The sequence below is a fragment of the Gymnoscopelus microlampas genome (genome assembly GCF_963454915.1).
Source record: "Gymnoscopelus microlampas genome assembly, chromosome: 1".
Taxonomy (NCBI): Eukaryota; Metazoa; Chordata; class Actinopteri; order Myctophiformes; family Myctophidae; genus Gymnoscopelus; species Gymnoscopelus microlampas.
The window spans coordinates 40,555,547-40,580,090 of record NC_139962.1 but is presented as its reverse complement, the minus strand read 5'-3'; the positions used below and the strand labels follow the sequence as shown (position 1 = coordinate 40,580,090).

At 42.3% G+C, this 24,544-nt stretch overlaps 1 protein-coding gene across 1 annotated transcript in view; it reads left to right on the top strand.

The window, feature by feature from the left end:
• iqgap1 (IQ motif containing GTPase activating protein 1) overlaps nt 1-24,544 on the top strand; it is a 46,501-nt gene that overhangs the window by 4,735 nt on the left and 17,222 nt on the right. Inside the window, exons 3-22 of the mRNA XM_084064580.1 lie at nt 7,802-7,958; nt 9,110-9,187; nt 9,652-9,728; nt 10,816-10,883; nt 11,768-11,881; nt 12,975-13,153; nt 13,313-13,400; nt 13,692-13,849; nt 14,016-14,100; nt 14,203-14,366; nt 14,976-15,136; nt 15,240-15,364; nt 15,620-15,783; nt 22,015-22,105; nt 22,330-22,497; nt 22,909-23,051; nt 23,199-23,369; nt 23,593-23,676; nt 23,793-23,864; nt 24,239-24,308. Of these exons, the coding sequence (XP_083920706.1) occupies nt 7,802-7,958; nt 9,110-9,187; nt 9,652-9,728; nt 10,816-10,883; nt 11,768-11,881; nt 12,975-13,153; nt 13,313-13,400; nt 13,692-13,849; nt 14,016-14,100; nt 14,203-14,366; nt 14,976-15,136; nt 15,240-15,364; nt 15,620-15,783; nt 22,015-22,105; nt 22,330-22,497; nt 22,909-23,051; nt 23,199-23,369; nt 23,593-23,676; nt 23,793-23,864; nt 24,239-24,308 (2,417 nt within the window). The remainder of the gene's footprint in view (nt 1-7,801; nt 7,959-9,109; nt 9,188-9,651; nt 9,729-10,815; nt 10,884-11,767; nt 11,882-12,974; nt 13,154-13,312; nt 13,401-13,691; nt 13,850-14,015; nt 14,101-14,202; nt 14,367-14,975; nt 15,137-15,239; nt 15,365-15,619; nt 15,784-22,014; nt 22,106-22,329; nt 22,498-22,908; nt 23,052-23,198; nt 23,370-23,592; nt 23,677-23,792; nt 23,865-24,238; nt 24,309-24,544) is intronic.

The following is a 24,544-nucleotide window of genomic DNA, read 5'->3' as shown; positions in this document are numbered from 1 at the left end:
AATGTGTGTAACCTAACCATGAAAGGTTAAGGTTTGCTACTTTGTCTTCCTTGTGAGAAATTAGTGTTAGACCAGAGCAACACTGCTGCAAATGAAAGTAATTTCTCATACATTACACAGTCTATTTCATAGATATACAGTTCATACACAAAATAATTTGCCTGAAATGCTAAGTAAGTATGAAGTGTTGCATAATGTAGCAGGGCGACTAACCTCAGTTGACCCTCTCTGTATGGATATTGGTTAACACATCTTAGACATAAAAGCTGTTGTTATGCTAAACCTGTTGATATTTTAGCAAAGTGTTATTAATGCTAGCCGTCCAGCAGTCTGTTATATGTCTCTCTTTTGTTATCTCTTTGAGAGTATTTTTTTGTGTCACTCTCGTTCTCTCTCTGGGAATGCAGTTGGGCGTGTTTTCTGTTTGATACCTGTGCTTATTGAGCCTTCACTCTTAATCAAATCATTGTTAATAACTATTTGAGATGACAGTGAAAACTGCCTAATGAATCACTGCCTGACGTTTTAAATGTAGGGCACATATGATGGGAGTCAGTCAAGCAGCTTCTATCCTCCATAGTCCATTGTTGTCATCATTCCTCACTTGTTTTCTCCTCACTTTCACCTGCATACAATTCAACTGGAAATACGTTGCATCACATGGTCTGTTTATACAGGTTTAATTGTACAAACATTGAACATAGAAACAGAGTTATTAAAAACTAAAAAGAAGGTGATAAATAAAAAGATTTGATGAAAGCAACAACTATTTGTGTAAAAAACTCAACTCAAGGCATGAAAATCTACAAAGATGATGCAGCTGATGCGTAAACGTGACATTCAACATGACAAGATGCATGAAAATTAGAAGAAAGCAAAAATTAATTCAATATGAAATATCCTTGATGGCGCAGAAGATGACATCAGGGTAAAAGTGAGAGACAGGGTGGGAGTTAGAATTAGTTTAGGGCTGGGAAATATGTCTCAAACCAATATCACAATAATCTTATAGATATAAGATTGCAATTGATTGTTTTTTGTGAAGAAAAAAATAAGACGCAATCGATTTAGACAACACATTTAGACAACACAATTGTGCATTGCATCATGATACGATTCCACTGAAAGATGATAAATGAATATGATTTAAATTGATATTGGGAGCTATAGTGTGTGGATACAGGATATTCTGTCTTTTTTTGTTCAATACTGAATTATCACCCAGCCCTAGCTTACACACTATTAAATGTAGGTTATGTTGTTGTTTTTCAGAGATTGTCCTCTTTAAAGGGGTTGCATTCTGGGCATCAGCGTGGTTTAGATTCCATGCTACTCACATTCCTGACGCAAGCCTGTGAGCTAATGCACTCGTATAACAGCATTTAGACACTAACGGCAGAGTGAAACTGAGAAGAGTATGTTTTACTTTTGTGAGGGGAAGTGGTGACATGTGTGTGTGCAAGCACGTATATGTGTGTGTGTGTGTGTGTGTGTGTGTGTGTGGCATGTGTTTTGCTACTGCTTGTGTACACACTACACACAGTTTGAGTAGTAATTCTGTGTGGTCGTTGTTTAGCCCCCAGTGTGAGGTAAATGATAGCTTTGTTTCTGAACTTCCAATGGAAGGACTAAGAAGAAGAGACGAGAGCTAAGTGAAGGGGATTTGCAGCTGAGGGAGTGCCAGCTTAATTGTGGGTGATGTGGCATTTACCTCAGAAAACAATGCACTGCAGAATCGGTCTCCCTCCCTCCATTGATCCCCTAACTTCTCCTCCCTGTGCCTTTCTAAAAAAACATTTTAGTGTAGGAATACATGATCTCCCTGGAAAACATACTTCATGGACGCTTCACAGCATAAACAGTCATTCCAGTCCACTATGTCAAGTTTTTAACCACACCTCGTCATACTTCCAACAGCGTAGACGGCTGCTGTTCTATTGGCAGAGTTGCACTGGTTTTGCCTGCAATCCTAGCTGCTTAGGTCATGGAGAAGTGTGTGTGTGTGTGTTGTACACACAGTACACTTCTGCGTTAAAATAGAGATGTAAGATATGCATCTCATGTCAAAAACAACAAATATTTGACCAATCATGTGACTTGACTATCTTTCATGTTTTTGAACTAACCACTCAGCCGACACTGCCTAAATGAAAGTAGTTGATGAATGAATACTGGAGTGGCTAAGAGGTTAGCGGGCCTCTCTCTTTTTGGTTTTATTATACAAACATGGCTTCCATGGGAGATGTAGCTTCCAGTGAAAGTTTGAGAATTCGTAAGTGTGAATGATTATTGATGTTGGAACACAACATGTAATTGTTACTGTATAAAGTTCCCCATAACACACCAGGCATTTGCTTGCAATTTCCTGTTTTCAAATAATTTCAGTGCACTCTTGCGTGTATATGTTGTTGAAATGAGTATTATGTAATATAAGCCAAGGCTCTGCATTTGTACTGTATGCACAAGTTAAAGTAAGGCCATTGTTGACAGTCAGTACACTGTGACTGTACAAGTTCCATCACTTACTAGGGGACTTCAGTGAAAAACACAACATGTCAGCTTCAAACAGAGGCAACATCAGTCGTAGAGAGAGGGTGAGGGAGGGAAGGATTAGGCCTTCATAAAGGCCCACAGAAACACTGTCCCCCCACCACCCACCCAGACCCCCCTCCTTACCGTCTCACTGTGAAACCTGAGGCTAGAAGTTAACTCTTCCTGTTTAGATATTAGTCAGCCAAATCCCAAGTGTTTACTTTGAATAACATGCAAGTAGAGTGGGTCAGGAGGAACGAGCTGTACGGGTATGTACAGTATGATGTGGAGAAACGTGTTGGCATGCTTTAACCACTTTAGGCATGACATTATATGTAATGCCTGTAATGCTCAAATTAAAATGTGTTTCCCAAAACCAAACACTTAAAAAATAGCACATCTACATGCTCACAATGTGTCGCAGAGACGTTGTGAACTGGTAGATAGGCTATTTTCGCTATCCGTCGCACAACTAAGTATATAGGGCTTAAGTGGCTAAGTAAGTCAGGACCCCTGACCCTGCTTCAACAGCCTCTTCCCTCGTCTGATCGCTTTTCCTGTTCTTACAGCTGCGTCAGCCCTCTGCTGGTACTTGGTTGCTAACTCTTATTTGACCCAGCTGGGGACACTATGGCCCTAAATCCTGGGCTGCACGGGTCAGATAGGACGATCTCATGAATAATGTCCTCAGTGGGACGGGTGCCTCCCTCCCTCCTCCCTCGTCCCTCTCCTCCAAGGACAGGATGTCTCTATAATTGGGACAAAGGTTACATGTATCAGTAATACTGTGCTTTCACCAACGGCACCAGACATCCAATGTTTCACCTAAAGATACTGGACACACGCACACACACACACACACACACACACACACACACACACACACACACACACACACACACACACACACACACACACACACACACACACACACACACACACACACACACACACACACACACACACACACACACACACACACACACACACACACACACACACACACACACACGCTGCGATGAACAGTGTCCTCTCAGCTGTTCTCGAACTGTATGAGTGTGGCTAACTGTGCAGAGGTCAGTCAGTGCAGGATTCCAGTGTTGCAGCAAAGCATGTAATGGACAAATTGGCTCTCACTCTCATCTCTTTTTCTGATCCCCTCTTTTTTTCCTGTTCTCCCCATTCCTCTCTGTCTGTCTTTGTGCTCTGTATTTCTGAAATGACCTAATTTACTTTAATCCCCCGTATAGGCAGAGAGTTTTTGTTCTTCTTTGGACTGGTAAAGAGATCAGAGTGATATTGTTGATAACCTCATTTCTTTTCTAACACAAAATGGCTGCTTGTGTACATTATGTCCTGATTTAATTAAACCCCTGTTCAATGTCACAATGAGTGAGGGAGAGAGAGGGAGGGATAGAGCTCGAGTAGAAAGAAAAATGGATGTGTAACTTCTCATTGTGCGGTGTGTAGATAAGGAACACCATTTTCCTCCTGGCACTGTGTAAACATCACTTCCCTCTCATGCCTTTCTCACGTGCACGTGAACTATGCATGTACACGCATACAGTGCTGCAGCTTACCAATAGAAAGGTACATGTTTGTAATCAGCTAGCATCCTGCCCCTCGTCTCACTCCAGCAAATTTCAACTAGACCTCAGCCTAACCTTATTTTCATATTAGATTAATTTGACAATCATTTCTTTCTATGAATCAATGTGCTATTCATTTAGTAAATAATAGTGCACACTCCGCTTTAGTTAATGTATTAATTAATACATTGATACTAAAATAAGTTAATAAAGTACAAAATGATGCCCAATCAGACACTTAGTGCTGTATGTTAAAAACATAACTTATTATTATGTTTTCTCAGATTGAAAACAAACAAAACAATATGCATATGCTGACCCCAGTGCAGCCAGTGCATCCACTCTCATGGGATTGTATGTGTTTGCGCTGACCACAGTAAAGTAATGGTTTATTGGATAAAATGGCTAGATTTAATCTGGCTTGCTGAGGAAATTTAAGTGGATTTAAATTCATTATACTAGGCTTCAGGGGTGTCCGGGTGACACAGGGATGAAGTTACTGCCCACCACTGTGGAGAGTGGGCTTCAATTCCTCTGTGGCTTGGCTCTAACGACCACAATTGGCCATGTTCGCTGGTGGGAAGCGGGAAGGGGGGAGTGATTTCTGCACTAGTGACTCCTACAGGTTGGTCGGGCGCTTGTTCAGCAGGGAGCAGAACTGGAGGGATAGCGCGTTCCTCCGAATGTGCTACATCCTCCCGGTGCAACTCCCCACTTGAAGTGGCTGGCGACTGGAAGAGACATGTGGTTGGTCTACAACACACCCTCCCCAGACCAAACAGAAGGGGGTGGCACTTGGCAGTGCCAGGGACTATACACATGGGGGGAATTGGACTAAATTGGGCAGTAAAAAAGATTAGAATAATTTATGCAATTATACTAGGCTTCTTCAAGTAGTCTATAGATGTAGTAATATGGACAGTAGCTCTGACTGGTGATGATATCTCCCTGGACAGAACAGTGGTCAAGTAACAGCCTTTTCCTATGAGGTTGACCTTCGAACGATGCACTGGCTGAGGTTTCCTGCCAGATAAAGTGAATGTGACATTGGACAGGAACACAGGATGCCACTTCAGACGCTTATGGTATTTGTCGCTGTCGGGTGGAAACCTTGTATGTACAAAAGGGTATGGGAAAAGAACAAAGCCACAGACCTAACCACTTCCAGTATGTCTTTTATTTCATTTGTCCAACAGAGAGGGCCTATTCATCCTGAGTTAATGGCAGGCTCTGTTGATTGTGTGTCACACATGCTGAGGAAGGAATACTTCCCAACTGTTTGTGTTGTTTGATCTGTTTGGCTACTACACCGACTGATTCTCCAATACTTAGCTTAAATTGTAACAGTCTGTACCTGTGCATTCCAGAGAAGACTTGCATATCTGTGTCCATTTCCTCATGTCACTCATGGCTTATCTGTGTCATGTATGCAATTTGACCTTTCTTTTTTCAGCTCCGCTGTTGTTGAAGTTCAATTGTCGACATTCTAAAATCCCTTTCATAGCTGGTGTTGTTATTGGTTAAGTGGAGGGTGTGTCTATGTTTGTGCTAGGTTGGGAAGGGTGTGTGTAAGCCTGATAAAAGAACCATTAGTATGGAGCCTTTATGGAGCCTTTCCCTGCTTCAGTGTGGAGTGAAAGGAGGGGGTTGTTCATGTCTGGCCAGGCCAAGCTCTGTGCCCTGGCCTGGCTGCGCTCGCCTGAATAGGAGGCCTGTGTCGGGAGACCCCATGTCATGATTTCCTGGGAGGGGAGTTGTTTCAGCTGGTAGTTGTCTACGTGTGCGTGTGCATGTGCATGTGCATGTGCATAAGCTTGCATGTGTGTGCGTGTTCTGAAAGCATGTGTTCATTATCTTACTCAGGATATATATAGGTAACCTTGTTGCAGTGAAGTCCAAGGACAAAGTTGCATAGTGTCTTAGAGACAGAGAAAGAGGCAGGAGGCGGGAGAAGGTTTGCCTTCCTCAAAGGCCATGTTTGACCTTACTCTCTATCTGCTCTCGTGAAATGCCTCATGATAAATCCAGGCTTTTTTTTCATATCAGCTCGTACAGTACTACTCTTATAGCTAGTGCATAGGAAAAACAAGGAAGCAGATTTTATCATAGCTGCAGAATGGCGATGTGTTTTGGGGATATTGACTAGTCGTTAGTAGACTGTAGCTTAGTTACAGCTCGCCTAAACCAAACAATCCTTTGGACAACATTTTTTTATAGTCTATGCGCTCTGGTGCTAACGTTGGTGCTAACGTTAGACTGCCCACTGTATACAATGCTGAAGGGTAATTTTACCATCATCCTCTGACACACTTTGACATAATTGTTCCTGAGATTCAGACTTTCTTCAGTGGACAAAGTGTGTGCTATCAAGGGCTAGGCAATATATCAATATTATATCAATATCGTGAGTGATATGATATGAGACATATGGAATTTTGGATATGGTAAGATCGTGATATGGCATTCTGTGTTGTCTCTTCCTGGTTTTAATCACTTAAGGAAGGGGCGGCTGAGTGGGAAACGGAAGGTCCCTGGTTCGCGCCCTGGCCCCGGTCTATGTTTCAAAATGTCCCTTAGCATGACACTTAACCCTTAACTGCTCCTAGATCGCTGGGATCGGTAAATGCAGAGGACACATTTCACGTGTGTGCCAATATACAGTGACAACACATACCCCAAAGGAGTGGAGACCAAATTATTTCATTTTGTCCATGAATTGATTGCCATCTGGTTGTGTTTGCAGTACGTTCAAGCAAGGTTTGTACCTCCTAACCTATTCAGACAACCTTTCTTCAAAACACGCACCCTGAATTTCTGACCAGTCACACTCAATGTTCGCATTGGTATCTTCTGAGATGCTGTTTGTCTAGTTGGAGGTTCGAGAAGTGCCGAACTTCGACAAGGTTCATACGACCTTGCTGAACTTCTTTTCGAGAAGACGTATGCTGCAGCCTTTAGTTCTTGGAATTTGTATAGGCAGTGAAAAGTGGTAAAGTTGTATCACTTGTTACTGGATGTTGACAATGTGGGGTGCAGGAATCCAGTCGGCCAGGCCTGCCCTAGTATAAGAGCTACGTATATCTGCCCTGTGGCCCATGGCTGACACATGCACACTGCAGGAATGTGACTCCACACACTATGATCTCAGGGAAATGAAATGTCACACAGTGGGAATGTTGGGAACTCATCATTTAGGAAGAGAACATGTTGTCGTGCTAAAATAGCCAATCTAAAAGCTGACAATACATTGCATTTGCATCGCGACATGTTGTGAGCTTGTAGATGTGCTATTTTTGCTTTTTCAGAAAATATTAGAAAATCTGCGCCAACAGTTTAATAATGACATGCCCAAAATGGGGATGCCAGGTTGAAAATGGTTAACTGTTGCAGCTCTATTGGACTTCATGGTCTATTTATTGTACTATATTTGAAAAATGGAGGGGATACATTTTCCCCCCAAATATTGATTATTTTATTAAAATCTATTTATTTTCATAATCCTAATTGTCTATCCATCGACAAATCGATTATTCATTGAATCGTGTCACTCCTAGTGTACAGTATGTATGTATGTATAGTATGTGTTCTTTGCATGCTTTCTTTTTATGCTGTGTTCAAATGGGAGCTATGGAGAAAAGTTGTATGGTAGCTCTGACATGTGTGTCCTGTGCTACTTGCAGATGGATGGAGGCGTGTCTGGATGAGGAGCTGCCCCCCACCACGGAGCTGGAGGAAGGACTGAGAAACGGCGTCTATCTGGCCAAACTGGGCAACTTCTTTGCCCCACGCACCGTCTCCCTCAAGAAAATCTACGACCGAGAGCAGACGCGCTACAAGGTAAAAATGCCAGCATGCATGATTCATGGAACTAATTAAGTCAGCATTGGGAGTTTGATTTGGTGCTAAAACACGACCAGCCCTGCCAGGGCTGGCCAACGAAATTATTTTCCCATCGCTAATCGGGTGTGTATCGCACTGATACAGGTAGGTGTATCAGACTGATGTAACCGGGCCCAAAGTACAGCAGTAGCTGACAGTCAGCGCATGCTAAAATGGCACCACCGTGCTGAACTGTCAGTCTGTCACTATGACCAGCCTTGGTGCAGAAGGAACTCAGCATGTGAAACATGGCTGCCATGGTTGCTGCGTTGATGGAATGCCTCAGTATCCAGGCCCGACTGCATCAGTCTGAGCCCCTACGGTGCGGACTGATACGTCAGCACAGAGGTGGATAATCTAGGCAAAGACAATTGCCCGGATGATGTTCTATGTGACTACCACAAGTTTATGAGCTCCATAGTAGCTTAGATGTCAAATCAAAAACTGCTACCTTGATGACTATGGTGGTGTGCTACTGTATTCTGTACTTATAGACCATACCCGGTCGACGCATCCGTGGGGGGATATGCGCACATGATCTGGCAACCCGGGAGGCAGTTGGTCCCATAGCTGGGCAGCCCCGTAACCATGGCGACATTCTTTGACACAAAAGCGCTAATAAGAAGCTGAGATTTGATGAAATTGAAAAACGGGCTTCACAGTTAAGTTCAGATGGTAATGGTCAATGGCTGTGTGCAAAATCAGAGCAATTGGTCCAGCCACTGAGGAGAACCGGGTAGCTTCACCTACTCCCACTACAAACGGACAGAGGTTACTAGAATTATAGTAGGATATTAATTCTAGTGAGTAAGGGTGCCTGACAAACATTAACAATTTTCAATCATATTTTTTGTTTTGTTCCTGAAAGCTTGTTTGTTTCCGTTTTTTGTTCCTTGAACTGGTTTCAAGCCCTAGTCTTAACAATATTTTTTACACAACTAATTATTTATCTTAGAACTTTAACTGCTTGAAAGAGTTTACAGTTGTATTTCATTAGGACAGAGCCTCAGTTTGCTGTAACTCTTGTCTCTGGGGTTCAGTTCAGTCTACTCTGTGAGGTGAAATGGACAATGTGTTTATGTGCTCAAGCTGAAGTTTCTCTCCCACAGGCAACAGGTCTCCATTTCAGACACACAGACAATGTTATCCAGTGGCTGAATGCCATGACAGAGAAAGGCTTGCCTAAGGTAAGTGGGCTAGACCATCCATTAATTTGTCCATTCTCTCTCACTGACTGACACAGACACACACACACACACACACACACACACACACACACACACACACACACACACACACACACACACACACACACACACACACACACACATACACACACACACATACACACACACACACACACACACACACACACACACACACACACACACACACACACACACACACACACACACACACACACACACACACACACACACACACACACACACACTTACTTTATGTGCAAGCTTACCTGTTATTTCAAAGACAATGCCAAGAGATGTGAAATTGCTATTGTGTCATCTGTGGTTCACTACTGTGAATCACACAGGCTGGGACATGCTAGAGTGTATCATGCAATTGATGGGGAAACCGCGTAACTCGATGGGGAAACCGCGTAAGTCTCTGCATTGATTGACTTGTGTTCCAGATCTTTTACCCAGAAACCACAGACATATACGACAGAAAGAACATGCCACGCTGCATTTACTGCATACATGCTCTCAGGTATACTACCACATGTGATAATAATATTGAATGAACCTTCTAATAAACGTGATGCTTCTTTCTCCTGCTTCTCTTTCTCTCTCTCTCTCCTGCTTATTTTCTCCATCCGACTCATCCTGTTTCTCCCCAACTCTCTCTGTTTGTTTGTCTCTCTCTAGCTCCCTCCCTCCTTCTTTCAGATGCTATTTTTTTAATTTTTTCTTGCCCTGGGCCATTATTCTTTACTGTACGTCAGAGTCAACACAATCACACCCAGTTACTAGAGCACCAACTGTGCTCTAGTAACATGTGCAGCTGAAAAAGTATATTGTTGCTGTCAGGCAGAAAGGTATTTTTGTGTTTTCTTTTGGTAAATTAACGCCCTGCTTGATCATACTACAGTGTCACACAAAAGCATCAAAAGTGGCATATCCACTGCGTTTTGCAATTTTGGATTTGAATCCTGAAAAGTAACAGTTTTGGACATGCGGTTTCCACCCGACAGAGACGATATATTCTCCTGGATCTATATATTTCAAGTCTATATATTTGACACTTTTATTAGGTGAACGGGGTGGTTTTTCAGCAGGGAGGCATTCAGAGCTATAAGGTGAAATATCCTCCCTGCTAAGCAGTGGAGCTGTTTGTTTTAATAGAGCATTCCAGTAAATGTAAAATGGATGCAGGGTCCAGAAGCTGTAAATCTGGTCTCTGTAGTCAGGAAGTCAGTGTGTGTGTGTGTGTGTGTGTGTGTGTGTGTGTGTGTGTCTCCTCAGGGTAGATGACTGCCTGTTTGTTGAATTTAAAAAGCAGCCCCCTCCCAGGTGGCACACAGATGCCAGAATTCTGCCACAAAAGCTTGTTTATAAACCAAAGCCATAGAAAACAATGTGATCCTGCTACCTTCCTATACACATGATGGCAGAAGGCCCAGTGACCTGTAAAAGGCTCTCTGCTGGCCTCTCTGTGTGGGAGTGACTGTATGCTGGTTCCTTCTTGGCCTCTTGTTCTTGTGTAATATGTTCTGTTCGCTCCACTCTTCTCGCACTCCTTGTTTGCTTTTGGCTTTGCCACTGTGCTCACTTTTTATATTACTCCTCCTCCACAGTCTGTACCTGTTTAAACTGGGCCTGGCCCCACAAATCCAGGATCTGTATGGCAAAGTAGATTTCACAGGTAAGAATCGACCGAGCGAGTGTGCACAATCATCTCGAATCAAGTCAAGCCTCCTTTTCCCCACTGTACATTTTTTTATTATTGTTCAGATCATTAAATGTTCAAAATCATGGATCTTTTCTCAGTTGTTTGTTAAATCAGATTTTACACTGTTAACCACTTAAAACCTATATACAGTACTATACTGTACACCCTTACATACAATCTCTTTGCAGAAAATAGCTGTTGGGTTCAAGCGTTAAAGACTGAGTTAAGTTGTGAATTTGTTGTTCACTCAGTCAGCCATAGCACTGAGACTAAGTACAGGGAAGGGGCTTTCAGCAGGCAGCCGTCTGTATGGAGGAGCTGCTGGCAATGTGAAAGTCATTAGTAATTGTGAGAGCTTTTCCTGTCGATTGGGTTCCCGCGCAGCTCCGTGTCCCAAAGCCAGAGTCAGACATCTGAGTCAGGAACAGGCTGTCTCTTTTTCCTCACTCTAGTCTAGTCTAGGCCCTGCTGTGTAACTCCTCTAACCCAGAGGTTCCCAAACGTTTCAGCTCACGACCCAAAAGCTACATTTGGTGTCTCTGTGGTACCCAAACATACTAAAATACATTATGACTTAACCACTTAAGCCCTATTGCAAAAATAGTGAGATATCAAAATACCATATCTACAAGCTCAGTGTCGTTTTTAGTTTTTTTAATCTTTTGAAATAATAATGAAAAATATTTTTGTAGGAAACGTACAAAAAGATATATTTACTCGCAACCCATTGTTTGGGAAACACTGCTCTAGTGTAGGCCCTGGTGTGTAACTGCTAATCCAGCCCCCATGTTCTAAACCCTCTCTCTTCTCTTCTATTCATACATCTACTTCATCTCCTCCTATCTTCTCTCTCTCAGAGGAGGAGATCAACAACATGAAGAGTGAGCTGGAAAAGTATGGAATCCAGATGCCCGCCTTCAGCAAGATTGGCGGCATCCTGGCCAATGAGCTCTCAGTGGACGAAGCTGCATGTGAGGCGGGCTCAGATATCACTGGGAGTGGGCAGAGCTTAAGGACCATGTCAGCATCCCATTGCTGGGCGTTCTGTTGTAGTTTGTGCCACGCTGTTATTAGCTTCCGGTCTTTTGCATTTTAAAATGGTCACAAATCTCAAGACATTTGAAAAAGGTTATATCCCTCCGAGCGGAGAGAAGTAGAGACAATCTTGGTGCCCAAATTGTTGGGTTATGTTAATGTTAGTTTAGTTTACTGTCACATGCATGATTTAAAAAAAAATCAAATGCAGCAAGTGCAATGCAATGAAAAGCTTGTACCCTGGCTACTCTCTAGGACAGTGTTGGGCAACAGCGATAATATCTCGCCCGCCAAATTATTTTGTAAATAATTTACAATAGCTGACTTTCACTGTCAACTTCACAATAGCTGACTTTCACTGTCAACTTTACCTCTTGAGAGCAAAACATTTCACATCCCTTAAATTATACATTGTTTCTCTCCGTTCTAAAAGACCTTGAACCATGAAAGCGCTTTTGTTCAAAAAGGAGTATGACTGTCTGTCTCCAGATAAAATGTTCTTTTGAAACTTGCCACATTCAAGGTTGGGGCCTGCATGAAATGATTACACAAGCATTTCTGTATGCACATGTAAGATTTGATTCCACATGATATCCATTGTTATACCATACACCTCTTTATTTATTAACTTTTATAACAAAGTTATTATTGCATACAAGTTGGTTTGTTCCTGGTCCTAAATTAACCATTGACTGTGTTCTGGCTCACCATCTAATGGCTATAAAAATAAATTGTCCCGAGGCCAAACTTACTTGCCGACCCTTGCTCTAGGATAACATGCTGTACAATGTATCTATACAACAAAACGTGGTACAATATACAAACGAATGTGAAACCGTACTTTGAGTTAAACTTATACGCAATCACCATTATGCACATATAAACATACAGTATATATCTACAATATACAATACCTACATATCAACATAGCTGTCGACCTGTATGTCTCAGGGTGGAAAATATTGAAGGACTTGATTTCACCAGTGTACGTGAAATCAAGTCATCACCTCATCCCTCTCCCACCCCCAGTACATGCTGCCGTGATAGCCATTAATGACGCCATTGACCACGGTGTACCGGAGGGCACTATGGCTGCCATGCAGAACCCCAACGCCATGCTGGTCAACATGGATCTGAACTCCGCCCAACACTACCAGGACATGCTCAACCAAGCCAAGGGAGAGAAGGTGGCCAACTCGCGCAAACGGGTATGAATCTTGGCAGAGCATGTATGATGAAAGTGTCTCCCCACGTTTATTGGCCTCCCTGTAATTAGGACAGTAATAATGAGTGATAATGTGATGTTGGTTTGGTCTGGTAAACTGTTGGTTTTAGCATGCGGTTGTTGTGTTGTACTCCCGGTGCAGCTGGGCGAGAATGCAGACGCAGAGAGAGACGTCTATGAGGAGCTTCTCACCCAGGCTGAGATTCAGGGCAATGTGAACAAAGTCAATTGTAAGTCCACGTCAACATCAACATCCTCCTGATTTGAACTTTGCAATGATATCTCGACATGACCACTTAAGCCCTATATATATATATATATATATATATATATATATATATATATATATATATATATATATATATATATACTTCATTGTACATCAAATATTGATAATAAACAATCTATAATCGAGATGAGGTTGAAACAATTTGGAGTATTCCTTTAAGTGTCACGAATAGCAAAAAGTAGCTATGTATAATACAGTATATCCTATGTTAATATCAACTCTACCTTGACAGTGAGCACTGCACTGAGTGCAGCAGAGCAGGCCCTGCTGAGTGGAGATTTGGACAAGTTGTTTGAGGCTCTGAAGGCTATGGGCATACAGAACCTGCAGGGTCAGAACAAGGAATGGTACCTCAAACAGCTGCAGGCTGACCGCGAGAGTAAAGAACAGGTAGGATCCTCCCATTCTCAGTGTTTTCATTTAGTTTTATTTCTATTAATTATAATCTATTCGTATTTCCTGGTTTGCCAAGGAGAAATGTAATGCTACTGTTGATAATTAATTATGACTGTGACTATGCTGTTTCCGTATCTCGTATGTCTTTCTACATTCCAAGACTTCTCCCGGAGAAGCCCTGTCCAAGGACGAGCTGCAGAGTGGAGTGAATTTATCCAATGAGATTGCGGAAGCCTACCTGAAGAGTATGCACTGCAAAACAAAATGAAACATTCTTTCACAAATGTATTCAGATCAGAGTATACCTTTGAGTTGGTTCTGTTTCTTATGCTTTTGTGTGCATGTAGTGTTGCAGGCGGTGGAGCGAATCAATAATGCCATCAGTGCGGGGGTAGCAGAGAAGACAGTGGAGGAGCTGATGAGTCCAGATGCACAGCTGCCAGAGGTCTACCCCACTGCTGCAGACCTCTACCAGAGAGAACTGTCCAGCCTGCAGCAACAAAGTTCAGAGGTATACAGTACACTCTTGAATTTTATATTCAATTAAACTTTTTTATAGTGTCACAACACTTAACATACAGTTGATCAGAAACCTGACGTCTTCCCCCTGGTGACAGTGGCAAGGAAATATTCCCTTTTAATGGGAAGAAACCTCAAGCAGAACCAGGCCTTAGGGTGGAAGGCCATCTGCCTTGTTGGGAGGGAGAGAGAGAGAGAGAGAGAGAGAGAGAGAGAGAGATGCATGCCCATTTAATGTACAATATATTCTGAAATGACATTGGATTTATAACAGCATTTTATAAAAACACACACCAAAAAACAATATTTGTCATAAAACTGAATTTACATTATATACATAAAATGCAAGGATGCCATAAATCTTGGCCAGAGCTATGCTACTCATTTGTGTGATTATGTGATTATACAACAGTGAATATCAATGCTTTCCAATGGAGAGTTCCAATAGGATCCTTTATAAATGTCGACATACTACAGAGCCCTGTGCATGTTGTATCCTTGAGCGTTGTATGCAAGATGAACTCTGTGTTTAGCTTGTAGTTCCACTACTGTTTATTGGCAGATTGAAGTATGAGCTGAATTTGCTGCCTCTGTCCTGCAGGGTTCTCTGTCCCACCCTGAGTTACTGGTTGCCGTGGAGATGCTGTCCTCGGTAGTACTGATGAATCATGCGTTGGATGTTGGAGACAGGGCTGCCCTCTGGAAACAGCTGTCCAGCTCTGTTACTGGACTTAGCAATGTGGAGGACGAATATGCACAGAGGTGCGAGCACACACGCACACACCAGGAGACCCATCACAAGAGCGCAGTGTCATTTCCCCTCTGTGTGTTAGGGGTTTTAATGTGATGTCTGCATGTTTCTCAGGTACATGGATGAGCTGATGCGTTTGAAGGCAGCAGGCAGAGAGGAAGGCGTTGACTATCTGACGTGGAACGACATCCAAGCCTCCATCGACAATGTCAACCAGACCGTACAGGAGGAGCACGAACGTAAGACACACATACACCCCCCCCCCCCCCCCCCCATATTTTGGCGTATTATTTTTCAGCTTAGGAGTTAAGGATTACAAGTCTAATCACTTTGTCCACTGTATTTTCCTTCACCACAGATGATACAATAACACACAGAAGTAGCAAGGCTTTTTCTTGATAACAACATTATTGCAGACTATGATGATTTACTAAATGACTTGCTGTGTGTGTGTGTGTGTGTGTGTGTGTGTGTGTGTGTGTGTGTGTTTGCAGGTATTGCAGCCATTGGTCAGGTCAACGAGGCCCTGGATGAAGGAGATCTCCTGAAGACCCTGGCGGCCCTTCAGGATCCCTCAGCCAAGCTCACTGATGTGGATCCTTCGGTGGCCCAGCACTACTACGACAAACTGTTGGAGGCCCGCAGAGAGAAGGCTCATGTAAGAACAACACACTACAGCATAGGGCTGGCCAATATATCGACAATATATCAATATTGTAATATGAGTCTAGATATCGTCTGGGATTTAGCATAATTTATGATATGGCAAAAAAATAGACTTTTCCTGGTTTTAATCACTTAAAGCCAAAGTTGCAGATATACAAGCTTGTGAGCTTGTAGATTGACTATTTTTGACCATTTCTGAGATTTATTATTTATATCATATTCTCCTCATAATATTGATATTGAGGTATTGGGTAAAAAATATTGTGATATTTGATTTTGTCCATATCGCCCAGTCGTACTTCAGCATTTGCTGTTTTTGTATGGTGGCAAGGAAACGCCACACACCAACTTGACACACAGACACAGAAGAAGACATTGTTAATTCTCTGGCTAGTTCCTACTTGAAATACCTGGTGGATGGTTACCTGCAATGAGAAGCAAATGAGCCAGAAGTGAAAGGAGACCTTTCACTTCTGGCTTCTGGTGTTGAGTCAATAGATTATTTGTTCTTCCATTGTTGAGCCATACCTCCTCAGTTTAGCAGCTGTTTGCTTTGAATGAAAGCATCCCTGGTTGCCATAGAAATATTGAGTGTCAGGATGAGATGCAGACAGAATTGCAGGCAGTAATTGTAATAATGTCCATTTCAGTTTGGGATAATGAATACAAAATAGGTATTCGCATTTGGTTTCTGAAAAGGCACAGGTGTACTTGACAGAGGTGTTACCCCTCTACCTTATTATTTCCTGGTTACCTCCTGTTTGGTTTGCTTCTCTATATAATAGACAGGCAAACATTATGCAAACATGTGGCCCATTATGCAAACACTGCCTGTCTACAGTTACCTCCGGCTTTCATCTGTCTTTTCAGCAAGTTAAGGTTAATATACTTTGTTGCATGATTGTGTCACTCAACAAAACTGACATATTTTCAACTTAGAAAAGCCTTGTATTTTCATGTGAAAATACATAATTTATGTTGTGCGATGAAGTAGAAATTAAGCCTTATTCAGTGCATGGTTGCATTATAATATTATAATGCAATACACGTCAGTAGTTGCTTCAGTAATAATGGTAGAATAATGGTAGGACTTGTTGATATCACAAGCCCAGATCTGGGACACAGTCATATCTGGCTTGGGTGCCATTCCATGAGTCCGACCCATTGTTCCAAAGTACCATTGGTCTGCACATTATAACTAAGCCTAACTCTAACCTCATACTAACATTTTTCGGAGTAATGGGCCATCAGACTAATGGACTTGCTAGTGCAACATTGTTAGTATGTTATAATCTTGGGCTGTTGTTAATAAAAGGAGAAGCCGTTGGTGATGATAATCCTCATGTCCGTAAATGATTGCACAACACTAACAGAGGCAGCTTTCCCAGGGCTGAGGGCCGATGAAAAGCTCAGTTTGTATTTGATGCTCTAGTGTGACATCAAATAAATTAAGTCCAATGATCTACAGAATTGTGACACTGAAACAAGACAGCCACCATCTTGGATGATAAGGGAAAAACACATATACTGCACTGCATACTAAACACAATTTGTTGGAATGAAAGTGAGAGGAAGAGAAGAGCACAAACTGCACCACCAATAAACTCCTAGCCAAACTCAAGATGACTCGGCATGGCCTGAGCAAGGCTGTGTGCCAGAGGAAGTACTAATTCATTCTTATCTGATCCAGACAGCACAGGGGGCAATTCTTAAAATTGAAGTTAACGATGAACCCAATGACTGTCCCACAGTCCCACAACACCTCACAGAAGATCATCACACATAAGCAGAGTGACCATAGTTCACTGAATAAATCGGACTTGTGTAATCGAAAGGTTTCAAGATCCTTTTGAAATAGCAGATCTACAGTCTCACAACACATTGGATTGTGAGCTTGTAGATCAGCTATTCTCAAATAGCCAATGTATATAGGATTCGAACCCCCTCAAGGACCCCTGGGGGTCCCCTCCGGACCCCACTTTGAGAACCACTGGATTAAACGGTACACCCAGTCCACCAGCTGTTAAACGCAGGGCACCAAAAGGGACTGAAAACACCTAAAAAAAGCTGTTAAGGGGAGCTTTTGGCTTTCTGTGACATTCGAGTCAACTTTCTAAAGCAATCTGATGTTACCATTTCTTATTTCATTTACACAAACCACACATCAGTTTAATTGCAAATATGAAATCAGCTATTTTTGGTGTGCGACACTGCGCACAACCAAGTACAAATCAGGCAGAAGGCTCCATGTGATTCAGGCCGCTCATCCCCTCATGACTCCTGCAGACAGCTAGTGATGTCATGGTGTAATCATACTTTCTCTCCCTGCTGTCTACTCCCACCCCCACTCACTTCCTGTAGCCTACATCATGTCTGCATGGGCCACACACTTCACGCTTATTTCCTGTCTTTCAAGCTTACGTGACTTTTAACTTCACTTGATTCACTGCTATGTGCTCATTACCTGTCCTCTGGTTAACCCTTCTGTCTTTGTTTCAACTCATCTTTAATTCCAATAAAATATTATGGACTCAACCATAGATATTTTTGGTTGGGATCCATAACCGAGTTCATATGATTGACAGGGCTATATGTGTTTTCTAGATACAGGACCATAAACGCCCTGCTCTCTCTGACTCATTTGCCTGTGCTATCATAACCCTGTGAGGTGAGGTGACGATTGTGGATCTGGTATGTGCATGTCTGCTCTGTTTTTGCATATGATGTCACTGCAGAGCACCATATTAGGGAGGGGTTCCTCTCAAAGGAAAAAACAAAATGCCAGTGGAGTTGGCAGGTGAGTTCAGGGGACAGTGAGTTTAACACATGAGAAGTGGTACAGACCAACTCTGAGAAGCTCCTATGTCCTATTCAATAAACCATAATAGAAAGGAGTTATTTCTAACCTAATGTTGTTAAAGGCCTGTAAATAGCAACAACTCTGACGTTGTATCTGTTTTCTGGATCTCTTGTCTTATTTTATCCTGTGTAAATATAGATAATGTTATCAAAGTTGCATTTCAAAACACTTGGCTGCAGACCACAGTATTTGAAATGTCAACAACCATTAGTTACAGTGCATGTGGAGGGTTGGAGGCATCATGTGGGAACGTGATGGTTGTTTGTTGCCGAGCTCCATTTCCCCGTCGCACATTCAAGAATGGGAGCAAAAAAATAATAAAGGCAAGCTATTTCCCCTCGCGATCCTTTCTGTGGGCAGTAGGAAATGACAAGCCCCGACAGAGCCATTTGCTTCCATAAAAGGGCAGAAAGCTGACAACTATATTAGATAGATCCATTCCAAACCTTTGAGCCATTTTTGTCCTACACTTGAGCTGCCGTGTGGCCAAAATCACACATGCACACAATATGCGTTGGTTATTGTGAAGAGATTTATCTGTATTGGCCAGGCGGAGATGGAGGAAGTGGTTAGGTCAGTGGGAGCTCCAGCGGGATTTCAAAGGGCCGATGTCCCTCATGTCGTCGATATCGGGCAGAAACCTCTCATCTCCATATTCAAACTTTTTGTGTTTTTTCGTAAATATTTCGGGCGACAGAAGAGTTGGCATCGAGCGAATGAAGCCAGTTGGGAAATGCAGATTAAAGCCTAATTTATGCTTGGATGATAAAAGTGTTGTTTGATATGTGAGTCATAAATTGGATTACCAAAGGTTTTCAATTAGTCTTGGGGATTAGAGACAGAAGTAGCTTGGTGCTCAATGATGCGCTGCAGTTGAAATTGATTTATTTCTTACTGGCTTGTGTCGCATCACTCATGTACAATTACAGTGTAGTCAGACATCTTAGCATCAATCTGCATAGACTCTGGGCTGAGCTGTATTGCCTAAGTCAACAGTCCTGCCTAGTCTACAGACTAAGAGGCAGAACGTAACCCTTTTGACGAGTTGGATATTTATCACTAGCATTTACAGCAGTGAGAGTATGTGTAGAATTTCTTATAATGTGCTGTGTTCTGCCATTTAAGCATGTCTTTGCCAGCTTGCCCATGAAGGATCCTGACATATATTATGACTAATATTATTAGTCAAAAGAATGGCACACTCTTTGTCTAAGGAAAGGTTTTGTGGGACAAAATGTGGGAGGGGCAAATGTTTCCAAAGATTACCAAAGGGTAAAACTGTGCTGCTTTCACTTCCTCTATTTCCATTACCAGTAACATCTTGAGAGTGAAAAGTATTTTTTTTTACCACGGTCTAGAAAGGCTCTTTACAGTCAGAGAGATTACCAGCACTTATGGAGTGATTTTGTTTGCCCGGGCAACATACAGGAACATGTTTTGGCACAAAACAAACGGAAGAGGCTCTTATAGAGTCCATGGGAGAGGCATCTTAAATGATGCACATGTATACATCGCTTACGCATTGTGTACTAACTAGATCATGTATCACCACCTCTCAATTAGATGCAACAATATATACTGTACATATCCATGCAAATGACACGAACATTATTTGTGAAAAAGGTAGACTAAATATAAAAATAAAGGTAAGCACATTCCATAGAGAGTATACTGTATCCACATTATTCCAAATGTTCAGATCAGATTGAAACAATCACAACAACAAAACAATTGAATGTTACAATAACAAAGAAGAGCTTTGCGCTAAAACGTTCTGCATGCTGCATTGCTGCCCGTGCGAACGAAATAAAAAGTGCCTGACGGACGTTTCGGTGAGTGTTGGTAATCCCTCTAATTACCAGTAATATGTTGGAAAAGTGTGCTACTAGCCTACTACTCTAGACTGTAGACTAAAGCAAGTTACACCCAAATTCTGCAGTCTTGTGCCCATGGTTGCACCACACCCTGTCTAGTACGTACTGACAGTTGAAAGACTCATCTCCTACAAATACTAATTGTACTGGCACTAACTGCAAATGGAGAAGTGCTAAATAAACTCATGTCCTAGTAAGGCTTAATTTACTATAAAAGACAGCTCCACTTGGGCTGCAGAGTAGCATAGAGTTAAAGTACTCGGCCACCTCCATAGAGAATTGGGTTCTGCGCTGCCTGAGGGCAAAAGAACTATCAGAGGAGCACAAGATTGTTTACACACCCTCCCCGGAACGGTGGGGGATGGACTGCAGTATATGGGGGGGGACTAAATTAGGAGAAAATGGGGGGAAAATAAAGGAGAGCTCATCTTGCAACTGGAATATGCTGCATATGTTGGCTGCCCACCCCTTACGTAAGAAACCACACCTTCAGATCAGGTATCAGTCCACCGCCCCCTACTTTTTATCCACCCAAAAGCACGATCAGAGGGGGTGGGACAGAGAATGAGACAGTGAGGCTCAAACCAAATGAGTTGCGCTTTTCGGCCAGCTCTGGAAACCAGTATCAGCATGTGCATAAACATGGACACACGCACAGGCATAGGCACACACACACGCGCACACAGTCACACACACACACACACACACACACACACACACACACACACACACACACACACACACACACACACACACACACACACACACACACACACACACACACACACACACACACACACACTCTGAGCAGAGGAGAGAGGGTGCCATCTGGATGCAGGCATGGATTACTACAAGAGAGATGCCACAATGTGTTGATGTTTTGACTTCTTTGTGGGATGTAGGGCTGGGCAATTAACCAAAAATATACTAAAACCATTTTCTTAATATCTCTAACCAACTTAATCTTGCTCATGTAGGTTAATTGATTAATCGAGAATCAGGTTTATTTGTAATCATTTAAAAATAAATCCTGTTTATAGCAAACTAAATTGATTAAGTGTGATTAACCACCTGTCCTGTATTATACAGTACTTCTTTGTACAATGATGGAGTGCAAAAATAGTGGATATCTACAAGCTCACAACGCATCGCGAAGCGTTGTGAGCTTGTAGATTAATCATAGATTAATCATAATAAAAGTTTGAAATAATCATATCGCCCAGCCCTAGGATGAACCTTATAATGTTATACATTGAGTCATGTTCCAATTAAGCCATTGATGCTGGTGGCTTTAGCGAGTTTCTTACATTGTGTGACAAATAATTAGTAATGTGCCACTTCAATCAAGGATACTGGTGATGTTCTCAAGTGTCATTAGGTGGGGTGTGTGTCTGTGTGTGCGCCCGTGTGTGTGTGCATGCACACGTACTGTAGCTCCTTCCACAGGGAACTGATTCATTTCTCAAAATATTCTTGTGTGTGTCCCTAGGAGACCCAGGATCCCTCGGCTGTCCTGTGGTTGGATGAGATCCAGGATGCTATACTCACGGCCAACAAGAATACCCAGGAAGCATTGCAGTGTAAGAACACACCTTTAGACACGTCATGTTTGACTCATAATTCTTACATCCCTTTGTTGTGTATACCATTATAGGCTAAAACAAAATCTCACTGTTGTGAGTAGATTGAAAATAAGTCTTTAAGTGGTTAAACAGAAAAGCAGTGGGTTTGTCCTCTTTTGGGTGTTGTCAGAGTTCAGAGAGTGCATGAAGAACATCAGTGATCACGTTCTCTGTCCCTTCAGTCTCGCAGGCCATCCAGGCCATCAACGAGGCAGTGGACAGCGGTGACGCATCCCAGACCCTGGCTGCTCTGCGCGGCCCTGGGGTAGGGCTCTATGGGCTCACCGCTGAGTGTGCACAGACCTACCAGCAAGACCTGAGCAAGATCAAAGAGGAGAAAATGAAAGAGGGTAAGGAAGGAATTTGGTGTTTTCCTTTTGACCAAAATGTGCAATCATCTGTTATGTGCATATGCTTGTTGTCAATAAATAAGAGTGAGAAAGGAAAGGAAGGAGGGAATGAAGAGGTCAACTTACTAACTAATAATGACACGCTGCTGGCTATATTTTACAACTCGATAGAGTTTTAGTGATGACGTCTATTTATATAGGCTAACCCGGGAGTTTCTCCTGCCATGAGTTCATACAGCAGATTTACACTGGAACTTTTGCATTGGGTTTTGGATAAATTATGAAATTATGAGGCTTTATGTTAACAACATAAAGAACACATTGGTAAACCCTATGGTAGAGTGCATTGCAAGCTCATTTCTGGGTTTTAGGACTACAAAGTGTAACACTCTATGATGTTGCTCTCTCCAGGTGATAATGGCAGTGAGTGGATGAAACATTGGGTGAAGGGGGGACACAACTACTATTATAACATGAAGACAGGAGAGGGCACCTGGGTAGAACCTGAGGGATTCCTCCAGAACAACACCCAACTCAACAAGGAGGACATCCAGGTAGGTTACTGCAGTGGTTCTCAAACCTTTTCATATCAAGGACACCCAAATTAATATGTATTTGGCTGCGGACCCCCAGCCAATGATGCATTATCACTGCGCTCCAGCACTATTCTAAACTGCTTACTTTGTGTGTTTACACATCAGTCTGTAGTTTCCGGGGTAACCACAGCCTACAACCGAGAGCAGCTGTGGATGGCCAATGAGAGTCTAATCACTAAGTTGCAAGCGCGATGCCGTGGCTACCTGGCCAGAAAACGCCTAAAGGATCGAGTCGAGTTCCTGAAGACTCAAGACCCAGCTATTAAATGCATACAGGTAAGAGAACAAAAACAAGATACAGGTTTAAAACTGTATACACCCAACACTCTGTGTTCATGGGTAAAAACACACACACACACACACACACACACACACACACACACACACACACACACACACACACACACACACACACACACACACACACACACACACACACACACGCATATCTGGAGTGCTTTGCATTGTGACCATCTAACCTCTCAACCCCCAATCCCAGGCCCACTGGAGACGCTTTAAGCAGATGAAGGCCTTCAAACACCGTAAGCAGTATCTGAAGGACCATAGTGATGATGCTGTGAAGGTACAGTAAATGGCTGCCATTGACCTCTACAGTACTGCATGTTCTGAGCAGAATTTTTATAGCTGGGTCAGAAAGTACTGATTTCATAATCTTTTCTTCTCCCCCGCCACTACCAGATCCAAGCAATGGTTCGGATGGTTCAAGCACGCAAGAAATATAAGGACCGGCTGAAGTACTTCAAAGATCATGTAAGCATAATACAACAGCAGCTTCAGTCTCTGATACATATACTGCTGCAAATTGAGTCAGATTATAAAAATGTTTTACTACTATTCATCAGAACCGGGAGATTATGTTCACAAAGGATGGCACTGAGAGTAAAATGAAGTGCCTGGTATAATGAAAACATTAAGTCAATCTTGCTTGTAGATCAGTCCCCTGATGCACCAACTGACATTTACTCCCAGTCCTCTGGGACTTTTATGGGATCTGAATGCTCATTTAGCACTCAATAAAATGCCCCAAAAGTCATCTGCATACGCTGAGTCAATGTGGGCCTCCACGGGATTGTCTTGTGTCTAACCTTCTATTGATCAGTCATGTGATTGCATTTGCTCTGCAGATCAAAGATGTGGTGAAGATTCAGGCTTTCATTAGAGCCAACAAAGCCAGGGATGACTACAAAACACTGAGTGAGTAGGATCACAAAATGGTGTACGGTCATGATAATAATAATAACACAGTGATCAGTATTGATACAGTTAGGTTTGTTATGAATAGGCAATTCTTCTATGGATAACTTTTTTGACTATGAATTATTGAGAAGTGCATTTTTTATATTATTTTAAAATGTCTTATATAGCAACGAATCGAAACATACTAATAGACTTTTTTATAATTGACTAAATCAATTCATCTCATTAACCAC